Source organism: Neltuma alba, unplaced genomic scaffold (assembly GCF_004799145.2).
Source record: "Neltuma alba isolate B1F8T4 unplaced genomic scaffold, ASM479914v2 tig00013341_pilon, whole genome shotgun sequence".
NCBI classification, from domain to species: domain Eukaryota; kingdom Viridiplantae; phylum Streptophyta; class Magnoliopsida; order Fabales; family Fabaceae; genus Neltuma; species Neltuma alba.
In genome coordinates this window covers 130038-150132 of record NW_021637611.1, presented here as the reverse complement: position 1 = coordinate 150132, position 20095 = coordinate 130038, and the positions used below count along the sequence as shown (strand labels likewise).

At 32.5% G+C, this 20095-nt stretch overlaps 1 protein-coding gene across 1 annotated transcript; it reads left to right on the top strand.

Moving 5' to 3' along the window:
• The first annotated feature begins 7080 nt into the window (after window positions 1-7080).
• Window positions 7081-8831, top strand: LOC114736474 (NAC transcription factor 32). Its single transcript, XM_028924317.1, has 3 exons — window positions 7081-7305; window positions 7404-7705; window positions 7810-8831. The coding sequence occupies exons 1-3, from the start codon at window positions 7143-7145 to the stop codon at window positions 8386-8388; spliced, it is 1044 nt and encodes a 347-aa protein (XP_028780150.1). The 5' UTR covers window positions 7081-7142; the 3' UTR covers window positions 8389-8831.
• Window positions 8832-20095: the final 11264 nt, after the last annotated feature.

Sequence of the window (20095 nt, the reverse complement as noted above, 5' to 3'; positions counted from 1 at the left end):
CGTTTCGAGAAGCTTTGCTCTACTCCATTGGAAAGTTACTCTACAGCCGGTGGAAAGAAATATAGAGTTCGCTTTTCTTTCAATAATAACAACATATTTAATTTGAGAGATGATATTGATGCTATATATAAGACTTATTTTATATATTTATCTTTTTTTTTTAGATTAGCTCTATTGATATTCCATTAGGAAAAAAAGAATAAATTAAAAAAGATAATTATGATGTTTTTGAAAAAACATATTATATTAACTAATTAAACTAACATTCTTAATCTATGTATTATTTAATTACCGAGATATCCAAATATTAAATCATTTCTATGCATGTTAAGTCCAACACAAATCACCTACCTGTATGGTACTGGATAGAGGTTTTTCAAAGGGTTGCATGTACAACCAACAAGTGTTGGTCCAAGTAGAAGGGACTTGGACCCCTTAAACATCATGTTCTGGGTTCGATTCTTGGGGCGGTGTGTATGGAAAAAACACTGTTGGGAGAGGTCCCCCACTACGGCGTCTGACAGTACCCCAAGAGATTAGTCTCTTACCGTTTGGGTGGGAGGATATTCTGAGCAACCAAAAAAAGGATTGCTTGTACAGCAGTTTGGCAATTTGGATGTATTGTGGAAGTGACAAAAAGATTAAATATTTCAAATTGGATATGTGTGGTTAAGGATGAAGAGGGATTAGCACAAACCGTTGTTGATTATGCCTAATTAATGAGTGACGTGGCTGGCTTTGTGGGTTGATTGGTTTTTGGAAAATGATTGCTTTGTGTAGATTGATATTGATTCCTCGTTTGCTTTTTTAGGTCATAACTTATCTTGACTGACCAAATCAAATGTTGAGAAGCTGACCCCCACAACCATGAGGCCACGTGGTGTTATTAATTAAATTAACAAAATATCATTGAAGCATCGCGTGCCAATCAATTATAATCCTCGCTTTGCGCAACTAATTCCAATTTTATAAGTTTCTCCTCTTCTGCGGCACGTGCCTGCCTGATAAGATTCTCCCTCCCCCCCCCCCAAAAAAAAAAACAATATTCCATTTTAATTGCTTTGGTTTGCATATATCCAGCAGCTTTGTTAGCCAAAATTATTGAAAGCTTGGGTGCTCTTGATCCTTGTTTTGCCATCGATAGTGATTTTAGTTTATTTTTTAAAAAATAACATATTTTCAATTAAAGTTTATACATTCAAATAGAATGTGTCCTTCTAGCAGATTAATTAATTTTTGCGATGCAGGGAGGAGGGGGGGAAAGGCAAACCCAAACAGTGAAATTCATAAAAATGAGTCTCATTGGACTGTATGTGATTATTTCTTTATGCCGAAGGACTCCTTGTTATATGGAGGATTCAAAGCTTAGGTACAGCTCCCATGTTTTTTTTAATCTATTTATTCTTTAAAATAACATGATTAGTTCCAAAGAAACGTCGAAAGAATTCAAGCTTCATGAGATAAAAAGGTAGAAATCTCAATGGGCTCCGAGGAAATCACGAAAGGAATGTCAAAATCTTGAATTATCCTCTGGCGCGGCATGCATCGGTTGCTAATGAGACTAATAAACTTAAATTGATTTCAGCAATAGGTAAACGTGATGTTACATACACACACACATAGATATATATATACACATATATATATTTTTATATAACCACGCCAACCACCAAGACAATCATGCTTACGTTGTTGCAGATGCTTGAAGTTAAAGGGTGCAAGCAAAACCAAAACAATCCATCCCCGTTCCTTTTTTTTTTTTTTAAAGATGGTTTATTAATTATTTAGTTAGAAAGCTTCGTTTTTTCTTCTTTTCTTAAAGAAAGAAAATAGAATCAAAGACAAAAGGATAATGGAGATGATTAAGGAAGGCAATATATGAAAAATCAATAATTGAGGAACCACGGCTTTGAGGAAAGGAGAGGTTTCTTTTGGAAGAAGCCAACTTGGGGGACTGGTCAGTGGTCAATGAGGAAGCACCGTTTGATTCGTGGACCGCATTATTGTTTGGGTATTATTCATATTTCATAGGACTCCAACTCCCACAGCAATTATTATCCACTTTCATCTTTTTTCAAAAGTTTCGTACCAAATTGCCACGTGGACGAATAACAGAGGCGCACTTGCAGAACGAAGCAAATCTATATGCTCTCCACTCCCAGATGTAAGTTTTGTTTTAATCCAAAAAATAGAATTTCAATCTTTTTTACTTATCCCAGAATTTTTTTTTTCATATTATTCTAATTAACTTCACTATTTCTCTCTCTCTCTCCAACCACTATTTCTCTCTATATTTCATACATTTAATATGATTTTTAGAATATTGATATTTTGAAAAATTATGTACATTTGAGTACACAGCAACAATAATAGACACCGAATATGATTATTTTTTAATTCTAATAAACTAGTTGATTATATATTGTATATTTAGGATTGAAATGAGTAATATTACCTCCGGTCTCAACTATAAGATTTTGTTTTTAGATTATAAATGAAATCTTATAATTAGGATTGGAAGTAGTAATACTAATTAAGTCCATTGAAACTATTTAGTGACAGTGATGCCTTTTTTTTATTTGAAAAAATACGTTGTTGATTAGTTATACGTAAGTAAATTTATGGAAAGTTGGTATTTATCAACTGCCGAAACGAGTAGTGCCAAACACCCCAAATAAGTAAATAAATAAATAAACCAGGGAATAAGTGTTGGCGGTCAAAAGGAAAACTGTGGAAGGCGTCTCGATTAAATCTCAAATTTCATAAAAAAAAACAGTATTCCGTCATGGCATATAAATTTTAGACCTCTAAATAAATTTCATAAAAATAAAATATGTGTAAAACAAGCTAAATCTTGAAGAAGTGTTCTGTTAATTACATTCCAAGACGTGACTATTAAGATTTTTAAACTGCAAAAAATAGCTCTACATGAATAAAACTCTGCATTCCCTTTCCTCCATATCATTCCAAAGTTTTCAAAATGCACAATCGTCGCTACTCATTGGCGTTCCTTCATTTAAGGGGGGAAAAAATGTAATTCATGCTCAGCCTACGTGGAAGTATGACCCTATGACTTTGTCTTTTTGGTATTCAAAAAAAATCAATTTGAAGTCTTCTTTATCATCCAATGGATGGCTAACTATATTCTTTTTGTTTGATGAATAAAGTGGACCAGGACCAGGTTTTTCACTCCCTTTCTATTTTTTTAAGACACAGTTGATTAAAAAAGTTTGAATGTAATAGCAGTTCAAGTACACACAGTTGTATTATTATTATTATATGGCAGTATCAATGACTTGGCTTCCGAGTAGGATTAGACGATTAGTTATTGTCTTATTGACCTGTTGTTAGAGCCTCCGTTCTTTCTACACAAGGTGTCGAAGTTGGATTACCAGAGCTTAACCATCACCGTACGCGAAGATACAGAGTATTTCTATGTCACATAATGAGATATTAATTATATTTCTTTAATCCTTAATATAATATCTATTTAACTAATTTGATTAGATTAAGAAAGTTAGGTAAGTTAGTTAACTATAAAAAATATGATATGTTTTTCCTGAAATATCATAATCATCTTCCTTAATTTTCTCTCTCATTCTCTTACTTGATTATGGTTGAAGAAATATCAACATGAATAATTTAAAAAAAACTGTTAAATATGATAAATAGGTCTTATATTTAAAATCAATATTAACTCAATAATTAGGTTCTATATTAAGAACTAGATGAGTATTATTCAAAGAAGATTGATAATGTAACCACCTCTCATTGATTTTGGCGAGATGATTATAAATACTACTATCTTGTGACAGAAAAAAATGTGGTTAGTTTGAAACCCAACTCATAAACTTCTTTATTTTAAAAAAAAGTATATGTATGTATATACAATGGTCAAGTATAAATATAAATACATGTATGCATTCACCGCTAACTCATTATTACATAGATTTTTTTGAATCTACTTTTACTGCCACGTCTCTTTCACTCCTTCTTCCAGTTATATTTAAATAAGAATAAAATTAAAAAATAATTACTAAATATCCCGGCAATTGAATTGAAAAATGGGAGTACAGTCAAAGGCTTACGCATAAGACGAGGTTGATGGACGAGGGTGATGGCCACTGGCATTATAACAAATATTTTCTGACCCCGCATGATTCCCCCTTCCTGGCAATAATGTCCATGAATTGACATTATACAGATTTATGACATATAAATTATATATGTATATATATATATATATTACTTATTGGTCGTAAATGCTCATTTATTTGCGCTATAGGTCGAAAAATACTTTATCTGTCGTTGAAAGAAAATAAAAGTATAGCATTTCATAATAATCGTATTAAAGTGATAGCGTCATTATATCTTGAGGTCGGTTGACACGTGTCAGGAGGCCATCCAGGCTAGATGACGTCAGTGGACACCGCCGCCATCTCCCCGTATTCCCAGCTTTAATCTCACGCCCGCTCACTTGCCCCAACCCACGAATTGGATGTCCCACCCTCTCTCCGCCTCAACCCTGTGTTTACTGTTTGGGATATCTGCGATATTATCACGAGAGAATTTCATAAAAATATTTAAAATTACTAAATTTTTAAATAAAAAATCTCTATAAAAAAATATAATGTTATTTATAAATCCAGTCTTGTCAAAATTTATAAAGTGTTGTTACCGGTTTGATATTTAGTACTCCTTCTAATCTTTATTATAAGTTTTAGATAGCTAATTCACAGATAATGAATATGTAGTTAAAATTAGTTAAAAGCAATAAATAGGTTAAAATATGATTTTATTTTAAACATATCCTTACAATAAATAAGAAAAATAATGAAAAAAATGTGACAAGAGATGAGAGAAAATAAATAATCAAGAGTAAAATTAAAAAATATATATATCAAATGTTTAGACAAATCCTAAATTAAAACTTATAAAATGGCTCACATCCTTTCTGAATTTAAAGTTTTTGTGAGATTCTCCTTATTATTTTTCATATGCATTTCATACTCTAATTTTACCTGCAGTGCAACATGTCGGTTTTTTTTTTTAGCTGCCTCTAGTGCTATAATTTTAATCATAGTGTATCTAATATCCTAAATTACAGGTAAAATTAGAATGCTAAATATAATTAAAAGATAATGGCAGGATATTAAATGCACCATCAATAATATTAGGATGCTGGCGGATGTAACAACTTGGTAAATACCCGTATGCTATTTACCTTGGAACAACTTGGTTAAACGATTCGATTAATATGAAGCAAATTGAGCCATGTAGTTTTTGTCCGTATGTAACCATGACGTTTAAGATTTAATATCCGGGTCCTTGACCTGTCCTTTCATGGTTAATATTTAGCAGTGTTTATATATTGTTTCGCTTTATATATTTATTTGATTTAGCTTTGAGACAAATTCCACTACTACAAAATTAAGAATATTTGACAGTTATTTTTGTTTATATTTGACTGTTTAGAACCGTCAAATAAGAAGGCGTCAAATATTTCCAAAATTAATATTTGACGGTTATGAACGGTCAAATATTCCATTCTTAGGAATATTTGATGGTTTTTTGTGAATAACTGTCAAATAATATGATCTTATTTGACAGTTTCTAAAACCGTCAAATATTTGATGAATACTTGACTGTTCTTTTTAAAACTATCAAGTATTCTCAAAGAAAAATTCACGGTTCTTTTTAAAACCGTCAATTTTTCTTCTAGTAAATTCCCTTTCACTTTATTTGACAGTTTTTATTATAACCGTCAAGTATTTAGGGTCAAGTATTGATAATTCTGTAGTAGTGTTCACTGACCATTTGAATTTGAAGCCAGAAACACAAAAGTGACAATACTTTTAATCCGTGCTCTCAGCTCTGTGTCAAATATCCTCTATCTTGTAACACTACTATAAAATTTTTAATACATGTTGATTAATATAATTTTACAAATACATAACGGCTTGTGACCGTTATGTTATCCTCCTAGACGAATACGTCACGTACTAATAAAATTTATGAAATTGTGAGAATTAAACTTAAAAATATATTATGCGTGTTTTTTGCAGGTATAAAATTCGCATCTCATTTTTTTTCTCGATGTATTTGAAGACTATACATGAAAGATATAAAATAAGCATATAAAAAAAAGATCGTCCTACTTGTAATATGTATATATATTGACATCTCTGGCTACCTTTCTATGTGCAGTCGGCAATATCACGATGGAAATATCTCTGGCTACCCTTCTATGTGCAGTCGGCAATATCACGATAGAAACCGGCGAAATGAAGACGCGTTTAATTGTAATTTGAGAATATTTTTTATATGATGATAAGAATAATCAATACTACTTCTAATCCTTAATGTGAGAGTTAGCTTAATATTCAATTTAGTTCTAAATATAAAATTTCAATTCATTTTATTTCTCATATTTATCTATTTTTTTTTCAAGATAGTCTTTATAGTAGCTGCACATGTTAAAAATCTCATCAAATGGTAGTTTTAACTAACATATCTGATTAGTAAGAATATTTTAGGGAAGACAACTCATATTTATTACTATCTCTGATTCTTAATATAAGAGCTTGTTTGACTCTTATTTAATTTTAGTTCTAAATATAATATCTCAATCTACTTTATCTTTTATATTTATCTATTTTTTCAAGATAGTCTTTGTAATAATAGTAGTTCTAGTCAATACACTTGATTAGTAAGGATATTTTAAGAAAAAAAACACTTATTTATTACAAATAACTAACTTAATTAGTTTTCATAATTTACTTAAATTAGTCAACTAACTCTTATATTAAAGATTAGAAGTAATATTATAAATAAATAATTTAACTAATTTAATTAATTTATTCAAAGTAGTTAACTAATAAAAATAAGGCGCGGACGTGATATTTTCGAAGTATATCCACAAAGGATATTAATTGGAGGGACGCATACTTGATCGTAATATGCCTAACATCCAAAATATGGGAAGGAGGGATGAATGTGAAAGGCTTGCGGGGCGCATGACGACAAAACAGCCCCCTCCTTAAATTGGCCTCTCTTCTGCCCTCTCCAAAATTTCAATCCTCTCGTCCTCCTTCATTCCCTCTTCTCTCTGTTATTTCCTCCTTGTCTGTGTGTTTCTCGCCATGAGACCCCTTCAGTCCAATCTCCCTCCTGGTTTTAGGTTCCACCCCACCGACCAAGAGCTTATCCTTCACTACCTCAGCAAGAAGATCGCTTCTTTGCCCCTCCCCGTCTCTGTCATTGCTGAGGTCGATATCTACAAGTTTGACCCTTGGGATTTACCAGGTTCCTTCCCTGTCCATATTCCTCTGGCTCTAAGTTCTGTACTCGTCATCAGCCTCCTGGTTCATGTTTGATGTATCTGTGTGCTTAATTTGTATCAGGAAAAGCTGCGTTTGGAGAAAAAGAATGGTACTTCTTCAGTCCCAGGGATCGAAAGTACCCGAACGGAGCGAGGCCGAACAGGGCGGCTGGTTGTGGGTATTGGAAGGCCACTGGTACGGACAAGAACATCGTATCCCCATCACTGTCCGGTGGATCACAGGGGAGCATTGGTGTGAAGAAAGCTCTCGTTTTCTACAAAGGAAGGCCCCCAAAAGGTGTCAAAACCAATTGGATCATGCACGAATATCGCCTTGCTCACGACAACAAAAAACCCATTAAGCTCAGAGACACCTCCATGAGGGTACATATTTACCTTCCTCGCCACCATAAATTTCTAACAGAAGAATACCGCACGTTTCTGTAAACACTGCAGAATTAACTGAGATTGTTTTATGTCATCTGCAGCTAGATGATTGGGTTCTGTGCCGGATATACAACAAGTCCAAGCATGCCGCGTCGACGCCGACCCAAGAGGCTCCGGCCATGGTGGCTGATCAAGTACAAGATCAGAAGGTTTTCAGAGAAGCCCTTTTGCCAACTTCAACCGGCAGTGCCATGAACCCCCATCTTCCTCCTCGCCCCACCACGCTCACATCTGACAAGTCTCTCTCTTTCTCCAATCTGTTAGATGCCATGGACTACTCTATGTTGAGCAGTTTCCTGTCTGATCAGAGCCACTCCAACCCCACTGCTCCGCCTTCTGTTAACGGTGCCGGCGGCAATATTCCGGATCACCACTTCTTAACTGTGCCTCCATTGAGCAGTCCAGTCCCAAACACGGAACATAGCATGCCCAAACGACAGCTTCCTAACGGGGACGACGATGCCTTGCGCCCATCCAAGAAATATCAGCCGACTTCTCGCAGCTTCCCAGAAACCAACCATCAATACGAGAATAGTAATCCACAATGGAACTTCCTCCACAAGCAGCCGTTGTTGAGTCAGCAGTTGCTTCTAGGTCCTCATCTTCGATTTCAGGGATAATCCAAAAATTGAATGATGAATCCGACAAAAAATAAAGTTATAAAATAGGAAAAGTTTTAAACCTATCAGCTGATCATTACGAGAGGATCAGATCAGAAAGATAGGTTCATTATTTTTTTAGTGCAGTGGGAGGGTGATTAGAATATTAGATTGGATTGGATCAAAGGGAACTGTTTCATACGGAATCAGGGGGGAAAAGGTGAGATTCTGCCATTAAAAGAGTTATTAAGAAACTGGCGGAACAAATTTTTTTTTTTTAAAAAAAGAACAGGAAGATAGATTCCAAGTTTGATTAGAATCGTGAGGGGTTCGTGTAAACAAGTTGTTAATTAATTACCGTAGGCGTTGGGGTTGTGAGGTTAGATATTTTTATAAAATAATCTGTAGATAAGGTATTGATCTGATCTGAATTGTCGTGAATTTTCATTCTTTTTCCAGCAAAATCCTGTGGCCTTCTTTTCCATTTGGACTTCCATTTCACCGCCTATCGTGTGAAAAAAACGTGTAAAACGACTTAATCACCAAGGTGATATTTATCTCGACATTATTAGAAAAAAATTAAATTAATGTGATTCATTGAATATTTTCTAACTCGGCCCAAAAAAATGGAATAGTATTATCTAATCGAAGTTACACGTGATTTTTTCCAAGTTAATTAATTAATAATAATATTATTCAAAACGTTTATTGGACTAGCCACCAGTAATTGACCGTGCGCGTGCCTTGTTCGTGTCAGCTAATGTAGACACATATTATTATACACAAATTAATTAAACCATTAACTATATTATGTACTCTGAAAAGTCCTCTTTTTTTTTTTAATCTCAAAAGTTTTGTTTTCATCTATGCCTTGCCAGGCTAACAAAATGCCTAATTAATGCTTTGAATGGGTTTGGATACAGTAAGATGCCAGGTCCAACTTTGCTTTGTTGTATTTGCCATCCAGTTCACGAAGCATTTGGTCGTGATGCTGCCCTGAACATTTTTCAAAACTTCAGAGTTAAATCATTTAATGGGAGAATAATTCCATGCCGTTGCTTTATTATTTGTATAAATAAACGGCTGCATAAAATGCACGCCGATAATATTGAAGAAAGAGGTTTAAGCACGTGTGGGGCTTGTAGATAAATAATACCAGCAGCAGTTGGCAATTAAAACATCAAAAATTAACACGAATAATTAGTACTTAATTGTACGATGAAAGTATATTAACTAATTAACAGGAATTGAGTCCAGCGGAAAAAATTAATTTTCACATCATAATGAATTAAGATTCAAATTTCTATTGTCAGATGAACCCACGTTTAACAGTATATAATATCTTGAATAGAATTGTTTGCCGTAATTTAAGTATATGATATATGTGATTATTAAGTTAAAAGGGCATTGCAAGTTAGGCGTAGGCACCTCAAAGAAAGAATATACTTTTGAAGAGAGGGGATGTGGTTTGGCTTTGTTTTCTGATTGCTGCGCCTCCCACGTGCTGTTCAATGAATCTTCTATATATGTGCAAGAATTTCATGCCCTTGTTTTCATAATTTATGGAAAATATTTATTTATTACATTTTTTCTCATACAAACTATACAAAAATTCAAGGTAGCTTAGAACGAGTTTGATGTGTGAACTTTGTAATATTTTTATCTCAGAATTCGTTGACCAATTATTGTTTTGTTCGTTATATGAAGGTTGAAAATTGAAGTTGCATTGTTTATAGTCTCTAGGGAACATAATTGAACAACGGAATATAATTCATATGCAATGTGTTATTTATTATTTGGTGAGCGGCCACCAAACCACGGTTGGAGTTACTTGTGCAGTCCTCCCATCTTATTTTCTTTAAACCCAAAAGTTTTTTTTTTCCTGTTAAAGCATAGGCGTTTTTCTATCAGAGGAGATAGAATTCAAACCTTAATTCGCTACTTTGTAAGGGACTAGCTCCTTCTATTAGAATTAATCCCGTTGGTTTAAATCCCAAAAGTTGCTTCCCATTAAAAACATGGTATGTCTTGCATCAAACACGGCATGGATGTCCATGCTCGTTGGGCCTCCGGATCTGGACTTTGGGCCACCAGGGCCCTTGTTATTTCTTTTAAATAATCCGTGAATGTTTTTTGTCCGTGAAAAATTGTTGCTTTCATGTGCGGTCAAATCAGATTTGAGCTCAGTTGGGATTATTTTCTTAATATAATTTTCCGACCACAAAGTTTAAATTCATAAGTCCACGACTTTGCTTATGAATAATTTATAAAAATTAAAAGAGCTGTCTATTCATGAACTCCATGACCTTTTTTTCTCTCTCTTTTTGGTGGTTATTTAGGTCCAAATTTTGATCGTTAGTTCGGACTGCAATGGTTGAAAAACGAACAATTACCATGGGAAAAAAAACCCATGGTCCCAAATAGTTGAGGTGACTCGATTTTAAAATGTTACGCGTCTTTATGGTCTGCAAAAAGGGGAAAAAAATGTCACGTCTTTGCACTTAAAATATGAGAGTCCTAAAAAAAAAATGAGAGAATTACAATGAAATCCTAAGCAAGTAAAACAATTGAAAAACAAGTTCTAGAAGTTATCATTATCATTATAAAACTTGTTATTATAGATTGTTGAGATTGTTATTGGAACTTTTTGGTAATTATTTCTCTTATGTGGGACTTGATTATTATTGAGATTGTTATTAAGACTTTTTAGTAATTATTTCTCTTTTGTAAAATTTGATTGTAATTTCCCAAAAAAATATTGAACAAACGAAATAAAGGACGAATCTTGTTTACCCAGAAACAAAAGGATGAATCTTCATTCTCAGCACTTATTTTGCTTTATTTTTGTAATGACGGAGAGAAACTTATGCCGGGGATCAGAAATTTTAACGGTGTCTTTTAATGCATGTGTATTATCATACTGCCTCCTGTCCTTAATATAAGATTTTATTTGATAATTATTTTATCTTAAATATAAGATCTTAAGTTACTCTGTCTCACATATTTATATATTTTCTTCTTCAGTTCTAGTCAATACACTTGATTAGTAATGATATTTTAGAAAATACAGCACTTATTTATTATAAATAACTAACTTAATTTATTTTTTTAATCTTCTCAAATTAATCAACTAGTTCTTATATTTAAAACCGGAAGTAGTATTAGAGTTATTTTATAAACAGGTATAGAAAAAAAATATTACATTGTTGTTGTTGTTAATAACGTGGCATGTCAAGCTTCCATTTCAGCTTCTCATATCCTATGATTGTTGGCAGCAACGCTGAGTGCCTGTTTGGCATTACTTATTTTGAGCTTATAAGTAGCTTATAAGCTCTATAAGCTCGATTGACACAATTGGGTCTGTTTGGATCAACTTTTTTGCAATCGGGCTTTTGTCTGAAAGGCTACAATAAGCTATAAGCTAAAATTAACAGCTTATGACTTATAGCTTATAGCTTATAGCTTATAGCTTTTGAAATATGGAGAGAGAAAAAGTTAAGAAATTTATTACCTCTTTTGGTTCTTATTATAAGCCTCAAATAACTAATTTGTAGATAATAAAAAATCAGTTAAAATTAGTTGAAAGTAATGAATAAGTTAGAAGTATATTTTTATTTTTAAATATGCTCCTAAAAATATACTTTTATTTTTCATGTTTCACTTTATATTTAAAATATTTTTTATGACTTCTTCATATTAAATTATTTTAATTTCATTGTATTATGTGAAATTATTTTTTAATCATGTTTCATTATTTATTAAAACTCATATCTATTTTGGTCATTTTACAACCAAACTTACTTTTACTCAATCATAATCCAAACAACCTTTTACCAATCTCACTTTTGCAATCTAGCTTTTCTGAACTCTAATCCAAACACAATTCAGCTTATCTAATTTAGCTTTTATCTAATTTCACTTCTCTATAAGTTACTTTTTTAATAAGCTACTTTTTCAATCGCTGATCCAAACGGACCCTGAAAAATTTGGTTCAAATCATATCGTAAATAACACTGTCTTGAAGAGATATTTAACAATTCCTCGATATATTAAGAAGCCGCACTTCTCAAAATCAATCAAACTCTACTCTTTATAGCAATGTTTAGGTCCTTGTGTTGCGACCATCATCATTCCCACACACGCGCTCAATTATTATTAATAGTCAGGAGTTACTTTAATTTAGAAGGGATCTGGGAATACCCCAAAAGTGCTTTAAAAAGGTAATTTTTCACAAATTAAGGCAAACTACTCTACTACTCCCTTCGTTTCTTATTATAAGAGACATTTGATGTTTATGGCAGTTTTTATATATGAGAGACATTTAAAAGTTGTCTCTACTTTTTTGTATTGATTTTCTATTTTATTCCTATTTATTTTGTCTCCAACTCATACTCTCTCTCCCTCCCACTTCTCTTTCTTTTAATAATTTAATTGTTCTCTCTCATACTCTCTCTCCTTATTAATGGGGGCATTGGTGGAAAAAACATTATACTTTTTACACATTAATTGTCCTCAACTAATTTTAACTGTTTTTTTGATCAACGTAATTTGGTTATTTGTCTCTTATAATAAGGGACGGAGGGAGTATATATTTACTTTATACATTATAAAATCACTTTTAAAATCATGATTTGATTTTCAACCAAATATCTTCTTAATTAATTAGTTAAATAATTTTTGCTAAGAAAACAGCCAACAGAAGAAGATTGCCAATCATGTTCGGTCAATGAAGCCCCAGCTTTGCTGAGTGGATTACACCCAATGAGGACGTGGATGACTGTGTGCTTGCTGACGTGTCATTCTGGATCATACATTCACGCTATTATATTTATTCCCGCTCTTGTTGTTTCCTTGCGTTACCAGGCCCGGCCATTAGTACTATTTTAATCACAAATTAAGTAGCCACCCAGCCTCGTCAGTGCCGCTACGATGTCGTTTATGAATTCAGCATTTTTATATTTAAGTTATATACTCTATTTTATAAGATTTTTTTTTATATATATATCCATATATCCATATATCCATTTCCTTGTTTATTAATTTCACGTTTGTCTCGTATATGTCTCGTATAAGTTTTTAAACAATATATACACATATACTTGTGATATATTTTTGAACAATTTAATATGATACACAGCGCAAATTCTGTGTCTGATGATAATATATTACATTTACATATATCAATCATGAAGAATATAGACACAAGTAAATTAAATATTGTATTGGCTGTTGCTCATATGAATTAAGAATTAAAATTTAAAACCATTTTCGCCATGGACTGCTCCAGACATTGCAACATAAATTTGACCTTAAATTTTATTTATATATAACCCAAGCAAAGCGCCGTGGGACATGCTGGTAGGTTTGAGCTAGGAAGAAAAATTATTTTCAATGGCATCGCTCAGTATGAAACACCTAATTAAATTATTTTCCACAACTAATCAATATATGTTTTTTATTTTAAATTGTTGGATTGATTTTTATTGTTTTATAAATTTCAAGTAATGGAAACTAAACTGAGTCATGAAGCTGTCGTAGCTTAACTCGTTGTTAAGCTATTCACGCATACATTTACACAAACAAATAAATCCATGATATGTTAGGAATAGTTTAAAATAAAATTTTCTTAATATATTTACCTTAGACAAGACAAAATAACTTTTTTTCATAACCAAACTAGATAAATATTAAATACTCTTCTAATTCTAAATATAAAACTCATTTTAATCTAAATTATATTATAAAATAAGTTTTATATTCAAAACGAGAGAAATACATATACCGAGGGCGAGGGGCATTTTCAATAGTCTTAGCTTAGTCACGCATTATGATTCAAGATTGATTAAAAAAAAAAACTAAAAGAAAAAAAGGGGAGAGCACTCAGGAAATGCGGGGTTTTCTTTACATTGACAGTTATGCCCCGCTCTTTGGATGTATTTCCGAATCAAAACTCCTATCATTAATTGATCATTGCTGTATGTTTTAATAGACCACCCTCGCTTTCTATAATTATTAATTATTACTCGCCTGTGTTATATTTAATTAACGCTTTTCAGAAAAAAAAAAAAAAAGAACGTGTTAACATGACGTTCCCCTAATTTAATTCTTCGGCTTATTCTGTCACAGATGTTTTTATTAATTCATTCAAAAGTGGGGAATTGAGTAGTTTTTGGCCGTATGCCTTAAATTAATCCCTTTTGGAACTTTATAGACATAAATCATAGTCATTAAAAAAAAGGTCCATTTTAGAATTATTTAATCCTCGAATAATGTTTGCAATTATACATTATGTTGAATTTGCATAGCTTCCAATTCATTACTCAGCACTCACCAATTAATTCTTATGACATAGTTAGACAAAATCGACGGCAAAAAATATACGTTTTGAATTGAGGATATATATTAATTATGGGAGAGTTGTACATACTTTAATTTATTATAGGGATATGTTTATGGGATAACATTGAATTATAGTTGTTAATTAATTTACGTCCTGTGTCAAAGAAGCTGGCCTATTCGGTCAGTCTCTTTTTTTTTTTCCCTTACAACTCTTTGAACCACCTGATTTCCAAGACTTTTTCGAATCTTATTATTAGGTATCTGAGCAACTGACTAATCTGGATTGAATTTTGTGGAATCATTTTGGACAGTAGGCTCTTACAATAAGTTTTAATTTGCATACCCAGGATTTGAACACGAGACTACTGGCTAAACTAGTCGAATCCCTTACCAGTTTGACTAAGCACTTGTCGTAGGTGCCTGTCTGATCATCTCTCATCCACACTTTGCTTCTTAATTTGTGTTTCTTATCTCTTAAAAAAGGAATCTTTTTATCTGCATAACAATAATAATGAGATGCCAATTAATGGATAAGCATGGCCTGACACATGCAATTCCGTATGAGTTTACTGATATATGCCTAATCTTTAATTAGCTCCGCACCCCCCAACAACTGGCTTTTTAATTATAAGATACTTTAATTAATATATAAAGCCTATCAGCTCATTTGAATGTGACTGATGATTTACACACCATACTCAACAGGAATAATAATATAATTAATCTTTTCTGATCATCAGTTGCAGCAAATTAAAGCATTGCTATCGGTATCAGTTTATTTAATATTATATTTAATCAAACGTATATATGAGTTTTGGTCATATATCCATGTGTGAACCAAGCTTCTTTAATTTCTGATCATGACTAATAATTAATTACAGAAAATTAACTTCAAATATGGATCTTGAATTCAACTCGCGCATGCACGGATGGATGTGATGGCCATGGTAGTGACAGATCTGTGTTTTTTTTTCCCCCGGGAAGTTTAGTACCACCTTCAGTTTTTTAATATAAGATTTTATTTGACTTTTATTTTTGTCTTAAATATAATACCTCAATCTATTTTGTCTCTTATTTTATTTATTTTTTTCAAAGATAATTCTAACAATACACTTGATTAGCAAAAATATTTTAGAAAAACAACACTTATTTATTATAAATAATTAATTTAACTTATTTTTTAATCTACTCGTATTAGTTAACTAGCTCTTATATTTAAAACTTGACATCGTATAATATCATGATATGATCAATATGCTAACCGTGTTTTCATTAATTAACAGACAAGTAATTCCCTTAACTCATTTGATTCGGTGAATTAGAGTGAGAAGATACTAGAAGAAGTGATGCATCATGCATGTACCTTTTTTTATTAAAATAAAATAAAATTCTATATCATAAGAGTAAGTAATAACGACTAATTAGGAGCAGCTCTTTTTGATTCGGTGTTAAGTTGTCCTTTGCTGCAAAGTTTGAACTTTTAAATTTTTTGTTGCTTCAAATCTTCTGAAAGAAGGAACATCTAATGGGATATTTTATAGAGGTGGATTGACTTCTGTGTTTGGAAATCTGTTCGCGAAACTATGTATATAAACTAAGTAACGTCGATAAAAACCAGTTTGAAAGGCAATTTCAATTTGTGCAACGGAAATTTCAGAGCAGCCAAACATATTTGGGATTGGTAAATTGAGTTTTACTGACGCGAGCTGTATGGCTGGAGGATTTGTTTGCCAGGTTTTGTTTTGTTTGCTGCCGACACTCCAAACAGCCAAACATAACTGTAATAACTAGCCTAGAGATACATGTGTGTGTGCGCGCGCGCGCCTCTAGCCGTAATTCCCCCCCCCCCCCCCCAAAAAAAAAAACATAGATAATTGTATGAGTATAAGGCACGAAATTACGTATACCTTAAAATAAATAAGTTACAAGTTGAATTAGTTTTCACAGAAACCAGCGGGAATTTAAATTTAAATACACAGCACGCAAATATTTCTGTATCCAGGGATTAATTTTGCGCTTGCTTATTACTATCTCTAATTTTAATATAAGACTCATTTGACTGATTTGGAAAGATTAAAAAGGTTAAATTAATTAATTATGTATATCATTAAATTATATATTAGTTTATAAGTTATGTGAATTAGTTTGGAAGAAAACAATAAATATACATATTTTAAAGTGATTTTTTTAATTTTCTTGATATTTTTAAATTAGTCAAACAAATCTTATATTAAACGGTTTTTAGCTAGTTGGAAATGGAAAACCTACACATACTGGTTGGAAGAGCCGATGGACTAGGTTTAAAGTCTCTTTGAAATTTCAAATTTAGGATTATGTGTGTTGGGGGTTTGATGACACAATGTTTTGTCACCTGTCTCAACACATGAAACAGTGTTTTGTTTGAAATAGGCGCTAATTAATCATTTGCCTCTTTAATTAATTAGAGCCCCTGATGTCCTCATGACGTCATCGTCATCCCTTTCAACGGCCACGATCCGTTCGTTCCCCCCTTGTCATCCGGCTTGGATCAGGCTTCTTAATCATCAAGCATAAACATACGATCATTTTTTTTTAATTAATAGCCTCCAAACATTATATACTTAATATTTATTTAAAGTATATACTGTATATTATGCTTTGCGTTTGTGCTTTCTTTGTGGAAAAGTCAATCAGTTCCCAGAAGTTAACACACCTTCCTCAGCCTTTCAATCCAATCCAATCCTTTATCTCTCTAAATTGAATCAGCCCAGGAGGGGTCCACGCGTTTCAATTATTATTATTATATATATTTGCCTCTGGGATTATCTTAATTATTTATTGGATGAAATCCCAGCACAGACTACCAATGATTGGCCATCAAAACTAAACTTTCAACATGATAACTTTATTAACTTCTTTTTTGAAAAAATGATAGTAATACATAATAATTTTAACGGAATATATTCGGTGGGGGTCGTGGAGGTTGGGTTGAATTTAACTTGTCTGCGAGAACAGGAGAGAAAATTGGATTATGAGCCTCTCGGCCTAATGCGTAAGAGTTTAATTGTTACATACGCTTAATTAAACCCTTTTTGGACTTCAGTCTAAATTAAATTAATCATCGTCTTACCTCATTAACTTATCTCCAGCAATGCCAACAAAAACCTTGTCCCGTGTAAGTTTTAAATTGCTACATGCATCCATATATTCATATATGATTCCCTAGCTGTTTACTTCTTATTAATCAATAATCATATATGTATATATCATAATTAATCAAATAAAATTTACTGTCCTCCTACAAGTACTGCAGGTTCACTGTTTTCCTATCAGTGTTTCTTTTTTAAATTATTTGCAGAATATCAATATAAAATCTAAAGGTCATCTGGTGGCCAAAAATGTCCAATAGACGTGGTGTGGTCGTTAATTATCCTGTAAAGTAGAAATGCTGAAATTGAATCACGCACAAACACATTAAAGGTACAATGTTTGACTCATGTGATGTTGCTATGAAGTTGTAGTGAATTTTCCATTAATGAATTTGTCGGGGCCAGCATCCATTGAATTGAACAAAAAAAAAAAAAAAGAAGGCAGACATGAAAAAGAAATATTTTGCAGTATTCTTGAATCATATCAATGAAGAACATTTAATTGGAAAGGCACTTATTATTTAATTTTTATATATCCATATCTATCTTTTGTGACTTGAGGGACTGATTGATTTGGAAGTTGGAAGAATCATCAGTATGCTTCAGCACAGCTGGTAATTCACTTTCACGATGTTCTTCGTATAATATCCTAAAATGATTATGACATCGGCAGTGAAATATTCCACATATATGTTTTGCAGCACATGTTAATATACAATTCTTTCAAAGGAAGGCAGGTGCAGGTTCATTGATCCTGCGACGCAGGTTTACCTCCAAAGTAAAGCGTTCTAGATTAAGTCTTGTGAGAGGGAAAACGTATTGAGTTATTCTTAAAAAAAATAAATAAATAAATTAGGAAATATATACTCGTAGTAATAAGTATTTATTACAGTGGGCGACAGATCACTTGTGAAAAATAGAATCTTCTTTTAAGATGCTGAAGAGCTGTGAATTCAGAAAGTAACATTATGATTAATTAGAATATATGGAAAAAGTCACGCATTCTAGAGGTGAGCAAAATTCAGACATTTTAAAGGAAAGTTCATAGAAATACAAATTACGTACTCCTTCTGTCTTTAATATAGAAAAATTGATGTTAGTCTTGTATATAAACTTATTTCACATGTTTATTGATTTTTCTCAAATTAATCCTACTGATATTCCCTAAACAATATAATAATTAAGTAGAAGAGAAAGGGAGATAATCAAGAAAGAGGAGTACGGTATTTAAAAAAACAAATTATATGAATTAATTTAAATAACATATTTAATCTATTCAAATTAGTTAATTAGATCCTATATTAAGAATAGGAAGAGTAAAATATTTTCTAGCTTCTTCCTTGCCTTATCAGCTTTGACTTGAGGGTGTGAATGATCGTACGTGAAATCACATATATTCGCTTCAACAGGCACTCCTTTTCCTTTAATGTGCCCTCTTACTTTCTCCATACCGTGAGCCACTGTTGCCATATGAGTATTCCTAAAGACATTTTCATCACCTGTTAATTAAGCCACTCTTTTTATTTTTTTGCCAACGATTAATTAAACCGCTCATGTGCAAACTCTTCTATTGTTTCTGCATACTCCATTTTAATTTCCCTTTATTCTTCAGTCGTATTAATTGGGAATTTATGAGGCGAATTTAGCATATCCCCCCCGCACAGAAATTAATATTTTTAACGATTACCAAGTTATATATTCAGTCGAAGACGATTATGATAATAATAATAAAAATTATATATTCGGTTAGTGATCGCAAAGAATTGGATTCCGAATACTGATATACATACATTTTCTCTTGACTTGACTAAGCTTGGAACCGGGCACGAAACCATCCAAAAATGTTAGGTTGAGGGTGGGGGTAAAGTCGTAATTAAATATTTTAAAGGAGAAAGAAAATGAAGGGAGGGTTGGAGAAGCGGGTCATGAGAAGGCTGCTTAGAATAATTTAGCATTATGTGTAATTTTCGGGGTGATTTTGAGAGGGTAGATGTATAAATAATGGACGATACGACATACGTCATACGAATAAAATACACGTATCCGAACAAAATACCCATTGTAGGCTTCCCCAGAAAGTTCCTTGCCCTCCACGGATCTTTCCGATTATGAGCTGTGTTCCTCTACTCTCTACTCCTTCAACTATTTAACCCCTCCGTATCCCACTCTTTTCCCTCTCTTCATAATTACCACCTCCATAACCCCTCTCTTTCCTCTCTTCCTTTCCCTTCTGCTATCATTATTCTTAATTTCCCAGTAAA

Coding starts and splice junctions, on each gene's coding strand:
- LOC114736474 (XM_028924317.1), top strand. CDS start 7,143: ATGAGACCCCTTCAGTCCAATCTCCCTCCTGGTTTTAGGTTCCACCCC. Junction 7,306..7,403: donor TGACCCTTGGGATTTACCAG/GTTCCTTCCCTG, acceptor AATTTGTATCAG/GAAAAGCTGCGTTTGGAGAA. Junction 7,706..7,809: donor TCAGAGACACCTCCATGAGG/GTACATATTTAC, acceptor TGTCATCTGCAG/CTAGATGATTGGGTTCTGTG.